We start from the raw sequence: 8,597 nt of genomic DNA, 5'->3' as shown, positions 1-8,597 counted from the left end.
TCAAGAGTGGGAGGTTGGGCGGTTCTATCAATATACACCTTTGGTTCTATCAATCAAGAGTGGGAGGTTGGGCGGTTCTATCAATATACACCTTTGGTTCAATGAAATTGGTGCGTCGTGAGCGTTCTGGATCGAGACTTCGCGACAATCGCGCGCGATGACGAAGAAGACGAGAGATGGCGGAGATTCGCAATCGGAGCTGCCGATAACCTTGGACGGTCTAGCGTCGACACTTCAGGAGCATACGGCATCTCAGATCGCGACGAATCGTCGATTTGTGGATTCGTTTTGCGAGTTGGAGAAAAACGCGAATGCAATGGAGTCGCGAATCGAGGCTTCGTTGGAGGCGAAGATTGACGAGTGCTATGAGAAGATGTGTGCGCGTTTGGAGAAGAAACTGTCGAAGAGCATCGAGGTTCCCGACGATTCGCCACCTCCGTATCGCCATCCGAATTATCAGGTACATCACTCATGGAACCTGGCCGTAGCGTGCGAATGGATGAAATGGGAGATCGGAACTCGATTGTGGGGAGTAGGGAACGTATGTTGAAGAGAGTAGAGTTACCAATCTTTGATGGTACGGATCCTTATGGTTGGTTTGCTTTAGCGGAAAGATTTTTTCGGATTGGAGGTTTTGATGAAAGAACGAAGCTGGAGGTTGTATCTGTGAGCTTAGCGGGAGATGTATTAAGCTGGTTCAACAGTGAGATGCATAGAAGAACCTTTCGAAGTTGGATGGAGTTTAAAGAAAAGATGATAACGAGGTTCAGTAAGAAAAGTTCAGAGATCCCAGTCAGCCGTTCTTTGCGGTAACACAGACAGGCTCGGTAGCACAATACATTCACACTTTTGAAGATCTCTCAACACAAGTTACAGGGTTAACTGATCGTCAACTGGAAGGGATATTCATGAATGGTCTGAAGGCTGAGATGAGAGAAGTGGTTAATATGTGTAAGCCTGTTGATTTGGAGGAGATGATATCGACAGCGTATCAGATGGAAGACAGTGTACTGTATCGAGTTGTTTGTCGGGAGCGGCAACAAGACGCAAAGGCAGGTCAGAAAGGAACGTTTACTAAGTCCTTTACGTCCTCTAAAAGCAGTTCAGGTTGGACACCTAAACCTCCGCAAGTTAAACAAGGCGAAATAAGTAATCAGAGACCACAGCTACGTTTAACTGAAGCGCAAATTACAGAGAAGAAACGATTGGGATTGTGCTTTACATGTGATGAAAAGTGGTCACGACAACATTGGTGTTCAAATCGAGCCTTACAAGTGCTTACGGTGGTTAATGGTTTGGAAATGGAGATATTGGATCAGTCATTGATAGAGGTTGAGGAGGAAGTAGAAGGTACAGAGGCTTCAATGATGGGATTGTCTTTCAGTTCGTTTTTGGGGTTATCTTCTCCGACGACAACAAAACTCAGGGGATTGATTAAGAAGAACAGCGTGGTAGTGATGATCGATAGCGGCGCAACACACAACTTTATCTCACCGGCAGCAGTTCAAAAGATCAAACTCACAGCTACTAGGTATGACAACCTAAATGTGCTGTTGGGAACGGGTGTATCGGTGCAGAGAACAGGTGTCTGTCAGGGTGTGCAGGTGGTGTTACCGGAGATGTCATTCACAGATGATTTTATAGTACTGGAGCTGGGCAATGTAGATGTTATATTGGGAGTACAGTGGTTGCGGACATTGGGCAAGTGCAATGTGGATTGGGAGAACAACGAGTGGTCTTTCTATTATCAAGGGAAGATGGTGACATTGAAGGGAGATCCATCGTTAAATGCGCAGAACATGTCATTAAAAACTCTATCCAATAGCGTGAGGACAGAAGCGAAGAAGGGAATGCTTAATATGGAGATTACGGAGGGCGTAGGGGAGCAGTTACCGACGATCGTTGAGCAGACATTGAAGCAATATGAGGAAGTGTTCCAGAAACCAAAAGGCTTACCGCCAATGAGAGGCAGAGAACATTCTATTACTCTACAACCAAACTCTCAGCCTATTAGCGTGAGGCCCTATCGATACCCTCATGCGCACAAAGAGGCCATGGAGAAGTTAGTACAGGAGATGTTGGAAGAAGGGTTGGTGCGACCGAGTCAGAGTCCGTATTCAAGCCCAGTCCTTTTAGTAAAGAAGAAGGATAACTCACACAGATTTTGTGTAGACTACAGGGCTTTGAACAGAGCAACCGTTGCAGATAAATATCCGATACCTATGATCGACCAGTTGCTAGATGATTTACATGGAGCAAAGGTATTTTCGAAGTTAGATCTGAGAGCTGGGTATCATCAGATAAGGATGACTGAGAAGGATATTGAGAAGACAGCTTTCAGAACGCACGATGGTCATTTCGAGTTTCTCGTAAAGCCATTTGGGTTGACAAATGCACCGTCGACGTTTCAAGCGCTAATGAATGATTTGTTTCGAAAATTTCTGAGACGTTTTGTCTTGGTCTTCTTCGACGACATTCTCATTTATAGCAATTCATTGGAAGAGCATGTGGAACATCTTAAGTTGGTGTTAGAAGTGTTTGGGGAGCAGAAATTGTTCGCAAATAAAAAGAAATGTGCTTTTGCTCAAGAAAAGGTTGAGTATTTAGGCCATATAATATCCAGCTTAGGAGTGTCTACGGATGGAAGTAAGATTGAAGCAGTGGTGAAATGGCCTATTCCGAAGACGGTGAAGGATTTGAGAGGATTCCTTGGTCTGGCGGGGTATTACAGGAAATTTGTGCAAGCATATGGGTCTATAGCAAAGCCGTTAACAGAGCTGTTGAAGAAGGATCAGTTCGATTGGTCTAAGTTTGCGGAAACAGCATTTGTGACGTTGAAGGAGGCTATGGTTTAAGCTCCGGTACTGGCTCTACCGGACTTCAACAAGCTGTTTATCGTGGAGTCTGACGCGTCGGGATTCGGGTTAGGCGCAGTGCTCATGCAGGACAATCATCCGATATCATTTTTTAGTCGCGGGTTGACTCAGAAAGAGCAGCAGAAGCCCATATATGAGCGGGAGTTGATGGCTATTGTGATGTCTATACAGAAATGGCAACATTATTTGTTGGGGAGAAGATTTCTTGTGAGAACTGATCAGCAGAGTCTGAAATATTTACTGGAGCAGCGAGAAATCACTTTGGATTATCAAAGGTGGTTAACACGAATTTTGGGGTATGAGTTTGACATTGAGTACAAGGTGGGGAGTGAAAACAAGGTAGCTGATGGCCTATCTCGCATTGATTACTCAGCGGTGACAATACAATCTGCGGAGTTGTTGGCGTTGACAATTCCATCTTACTTACAACTTTAGGATTTATATCAGGAAATTGATGAGGATAAGGAGATACAGGAGGTGTTGTTGAAGTTGCAGGAGGGGAAGGACGTGAAGAGTGGGTTTGTGATTGTCAGTGGCCGTTTGATGTATAAGAACAAGTTGGTTATTCCGGCAAACTCTAAACAGATACCGCTGATTTTGAGGGAATTTCATGACAGTATGTTAGGCGGTCACGCAGGGGTGTTGCGGACATTGCAAAGGGTTAAAGCAATCTTCTATTGGTCCAAGATGAGAAAGCGAATTCAGGACTATGTGGCTGCTTGTATGGTGTGCCAATCACACAAGTATTCAACATTATCACCAGCAGGGTTGCTTCAACCTATTGATTTACCGGTAAAGATTTGGGAGGATGTGGCTATGGATTTCATTGAAGGATTACCAACTTCAAATGGCGTCAATGTAATCTTGGTGGTGGTCGATCGTTTGAGCAAATATGGTCATTTCATTACGCTGAAACATCCGTTCACAGCCATTGACATCGCTCAGAAGTTTGTTAAAGAAGTGATCCGCTTACATGGATATCCAAAATCGATCATTTCAGACAGAGATAAGATCTTTTTGAGTTCGTTTTGGAAGGAGTGTTTTCGAATGTCAGGGACACGTTTACGGTTTAGCACAGCCTTTCATCCTCAATCTGATGGGCAAACGGAAGTTCTCAACAGATGTTTGGAGACATTTTTAAGGTGCTTTGCTTCAACTCACCCGAAGACGTGGTCCAAATTCATTCCCTGGGCGGAGTTGTGGTACAATACTTCGTATCACACAGCTTTGAAGTGTACGCCGTTTCAGCTAGTTTATGGGAGAGAACCACCTTCTTTGTTGAACTATGAGATGGGTGCGACGCAAAACTTTGAAGTAGAGGCGATGTTGTTGGAAAGAGAGAAGTTCTTGAGTTCCATTAAAGAAAATCTGTTACGAGCTCAAGAAAGAATGAAGACTAATGCAGATAAGCACAGGAGGGAGTTAGAGTTTGAGGTAGGATCTAAGGTTTCCTGAAGTTGAGACCGTATCGTCAACAGTCGGTGAGTAAACGATTGTTTCAGAAGCTTGCTGCGCGATATTATGGCCCATTTGTGGTAACGGGTCGAGTGGGGAAGGTTGCTTATCGGTTGCAGTTACCTGAGACATCACGGGTTCACCCGGTTTTTCATGTGTCACAGTTGAAACCGGTGATCGGTGATTCTGTGGTCACAACAGTACTGCCCGAGGCTATGGAGACAGAGCTGGTGATTGAGCCGGAAGAGATACTAGAGACCCGTTATAATGAGACAGGCCATTTGGAGGTGTTGCTGAAATGGAGGAATTTACCGGACCATGAGACGTCTTGGATGAAGGTTGGCGAGTTGAAGAATCAGTTTCCAGGATTTTCACTTGAGGACAAGCTGAATCTTACGAATGGGGGTATTGATTTGCTACAGAGAGTGTACGTGAGGAGGAAGAGAGGAGAGGAGAATGAAGAGTAGAGAGAGGAGAGGAGTTGTTATGAGTTTAATAAAAGGTTACACGTGTGGTATAGAGTTTGTTACAGTTGTTATTGGGCCTCGCACTATATAAGAGGACCCAAGAGGAATATGTGAGGGGGGTTAGTTGGTGAGTCTTGAGCTTGCTTCTCTTGATGAGCAAGATCGTATTGGCTTGAGTCTCTGGTTTGTGGAGATCAAGAGTGGGAGGTTGGGCGGTTCTATCAATATACACCTTTGGTTCTATCAAATACCATTAATCGACAATCGGCAGCACATACAGCAACATCATCACGGTTCATGTATGCCATTGTTCTCGCACCAGGTTTCAACTCCCTTATGAAAAATTCATTGAATGTCTGCAAGTTAAAAAAGAAACACTTAGTCACTTCCTAATATGACTTTCATAGGAAAGACACATCTGAATGTAATGATGAAACTATAAATACGATCTCCTTTTCTACCTTGAAGTGCTGCAGAGGATACTTGACTTCAGCCATGTTTATTTGATCCTGCGACAGACAAAACCTCATTTCCAAACCAACACACATTATAGCTTGATAGAGAGAGTAGTAACTTTCCATACCTTAAAGAACTTAAGAAAGCTGGCAATTTTTAGGGCGGATTCAACTGTGTTCATTTTTTTCCCATGCTTCTCAGAAAGTTTCTGCAGAATCTCCTTTGCCCCTGGATCAAGAAGATATAAATCAAACCGTGCAAGCTTACGTTGTTAGAATGGATTCATGAAGAGAACGCGAAGCTTGTATGCACAAATGAAACTATATAATGACAATACAATAGCTTATCACATAGGTTGCATTTGAGAAGTAAAAAAATGCTAATTAGTTTACCTTGATCCATAAGTCTAAGCCCAAATTTTGGACTGGTAAATAGCTATCATGGACAGAACAATCTTTGAGTCTATCAACTCTTCCACAAGCCTCTTAGTCTTCCTGTCAATCACCTAAAGCAAGAAACGACAAAGACTTGGACACTTGAGCAAGAGATCATGAGACTTAACAAAAGAGAGGACAAAGAAAAGCATACCTCAATGTGAGTAGCACTTGAACCAGTATTCAAATCAACGTCATAAGTAGATAAGCGTTTCCATTCACTTAGTTTGAACATCCATCTGAACATAATGAATATGGTGTTGTTAAGGAGAATCTATTAGTTTATGCGTGGTTATTAAGTTTATAAGAAGGAGAGACTTCTCTCTCACCCACATGACGCTTGTCTATCAGTCAAAAACCTACCAGTCATCACCAGGGCCGGCTTAAACTCTTCTAAGGCCCTGGGGCGAAATTTTTTTTTATCTTCGTAAAGCAAGAAAAATATGGCTTATTGCAACAAAATAAAACAATTGTGTTAATCAAAACAAGCAAAACAAATGTGTAACATCTTATTATGCTCACTGAAATAACTAATGTCGTAATCTAAAACCAACAGAAACTAAATCATTTGACTAAGAAACGTTATTCATACGATCAAACCCGAATTTTAATCAGCACTTAAGCTTTTCACAAATCTACTTGAAGCACCTTTTGTGTGATTGAATAAAAAAATCAAATAAAAAGAAAAATAACACTTAGGAATAGGAATCTGAACGTCCAAAAGAAAAAACAAAACTGGGAAAGACCAACAAATATACGTTGAACTGTATTTAAGAAACAAAAATATATTAAGAAAAATAGATATAAGTTGAACTGTATTTAAGAATCTGTTGGGTTTTCTTCCTGACCACCTTCAAGCATACAATGATTTTTGATGAAAGTGTGTTAACAAATAAGTGAATGACCAAATAACAATATGGTTTCGGTTTGGCTCTAGAACCATCATATATAATTTATTTCTTATGACCGTGTACAAAACAAGAAAACATATTTTTAAAGCCTAAAATTGAGAAATTTAAAAAACTTTTATTCAAACCCGTTACCCATTTTCAATCGACCATGCGGAGATTTAAACTCTAATGATTATCTTTAAAACCTAAAATAATTTAATGCTACAAAAAATTAAAAAATTTATGGATCCTTTTTGTGCATGGACCCTGGGCGGTCGCACCGCTGGCCCCACCACTTAAGCCTGCCCTGGTCATCACTTGATTGCCCGTTCCTTCGTCAAAACAGAGAGTCAAATTTGAGATGATAATAACAGAAATCTAAGAAAAATAACAGAAACCTTTGACCAAACGAAATTAAGGTTTTTTTTACCTCATCTTTTGCTAGAAGCATAATTCTGTTCTGTGGTTTCTCTTAAGTCCCATCTCAGTATCTCCCAGAGTCTGTCCTTGCAAATTGTTGTCTCGCATGTATCTAAAAAAAAATTAAAAACTTACTTATACTTGTTCCTAAAAGAGACAAAGGAGATCAATCGAAAAGAATATTTTTCTTTCCTTAAATAAAAGATACGGAGTTACCTTAAATTATTAATTTATATATGATAATTAATGCTTATGAATAATACATATTTGATAATAATTTTTGTATTCTCTCTCTTTTTTGTTTAATTTTACATTATTAAAAGAAATTAAACAATCACATTAAAGTATATAATAAAAAAATTCAGATTTTTTCTTATATGTAATATTTTGAATTTATAAAAAACGACTATATATTATTAAAAATGGTAAAACTCCCACATTGAAAATTTTGTGATTAATGGTTTAATTTTTTTTTTTTTGTTCAAACAATACAAATGATCATATATGAGAGGGGTGGGCGTTCAGATACCTGTTTGGGTTCGTATCGGGTATTTAGAAATTTCGGCTATTTCAGTATAAAGGTATAGAACCCGTTAGGGTATTTCTACACTTCAGATCGGGTTCGGGTATTTTATATTCGGGTTAGGATATTTTGGGTCAGGTTCAGATATTTAAAGTTTGAAAAAAAATAAAAAAAATTATTCATTGTTTAAGTTTTTTTTTTGTATTTAAAATATACTTTTAACTTATCTGGTTTTCTAATTTTTAAAAGATTAAACTACTAATATGTTTAGAGATAAAACTTTAAAAATAGAAAGACACTAATTTAGTTGTTGTTTTGAAATTTTAGATGAACTTTTGTTAATGAAAGAAACAAGAGCTTGATATATATTTTTAATGAGTAGCAAATAATTTTGTCTATAATTATATGTATATTATCTAATTTTGAGCAATGTGCATCATTAATATAAATATTTTGAATAAAATAAGAGAAGTAAACTAGAAATATTGGGTTAAGTATACTTATGTTTGGTTATCTTTAGATATCCGTTCGGGTTTAGTTGGATATTATCCGTTATAGTTTGGATTTTACCTGTTCGGGTTCGGATATTATCCATTGTGGGAACCAAACTTTAGGCATCGGAGAAAAGTCAAGAAACCCTAACTTTCCCCGAGGTCCTGAATTCTCTGCGAGAGCCAACGACGTATATATATATATGTAAACATATTGTAAATTTTAGTTAAAGTTTTGTTTTCCATTTTTTCTTAACTTCCATATATTTAAAAAAAAAATCCAAATATGATTCAAATAATCATAATACCTAAAGATTGTATGAAAACAAAACTTAAAAATTATAAGCATCTAAATCGTAGCCATCTCGTTTCGTTCATCTTCTCCAATTTTCATTCTCTAAATTATGTAACAGTCATTATAGGATCAATAAAAACAAAATGGTTGATGCAAATAGTCTTTTAGTTAATAGGTTTTGGAATGCTTACAAGTCTTTGTTACGCTAATTAGATTACAAATAGTCTGCTCTTTGCTTATTATGTATTTCTTCCTTTGACGTGGTTAAGAGTTTTGTCATCGAGCTTTAA

At 39.0% G+C, this 8,597-nt stretch overlaps 1 protein-coding gene across 1 annotated transcript; it reads right to left on the bottom strand.

Moving 5' to 3' along the window:
* Window positions 1–5,019: 5,019 nt before the first annotated feature.
* Window positions 5,020–5,936, bottom strand: LOC106302478 (phosphatidylserine decarboxylase proenzyme 2-like). Its single transcript, XM_013738980.1, has 5 exons — window positions 5,843–5,936; window positions 5,647–5,759; window positions 5,382–5,482; window positions 5,260–5,307; window positions 5,020–5,154 (listed from the first exon to the last, which is right to left on the bottom strand). The coding sequence occupies exons 2-5, from the start codon at window positions 5,654–5,656 to the stop codon at window positions 5,020–5,022; spliced, it is 294 nt and encodes a 97-aa protein (XP_013594434.1). The 5' UTR covers window positions 5,657–5,759; window positions 5,843–5,936.
* Window positions 5,937–8,597: the final 2,661 nt, after the last annotated feature.

This window comes from Brassica oleracea, chromosome C7 (assembly GCF_000695525.1).
Source record: "Brassica oleracea var. oleracea cultivar TO1000 chromosome C7, BOL, whole genome shotgun sequence".
Lineage (NCBI taxonomy): Eukaryota > Viridiplantae > Streptophyta > Magnoliopsida > Brassicales > Brassicaceae > Brassica > Brassica oleracea.
This window is presented reverse-complemented; position numbering and strand designations above follow the sequence as displayed.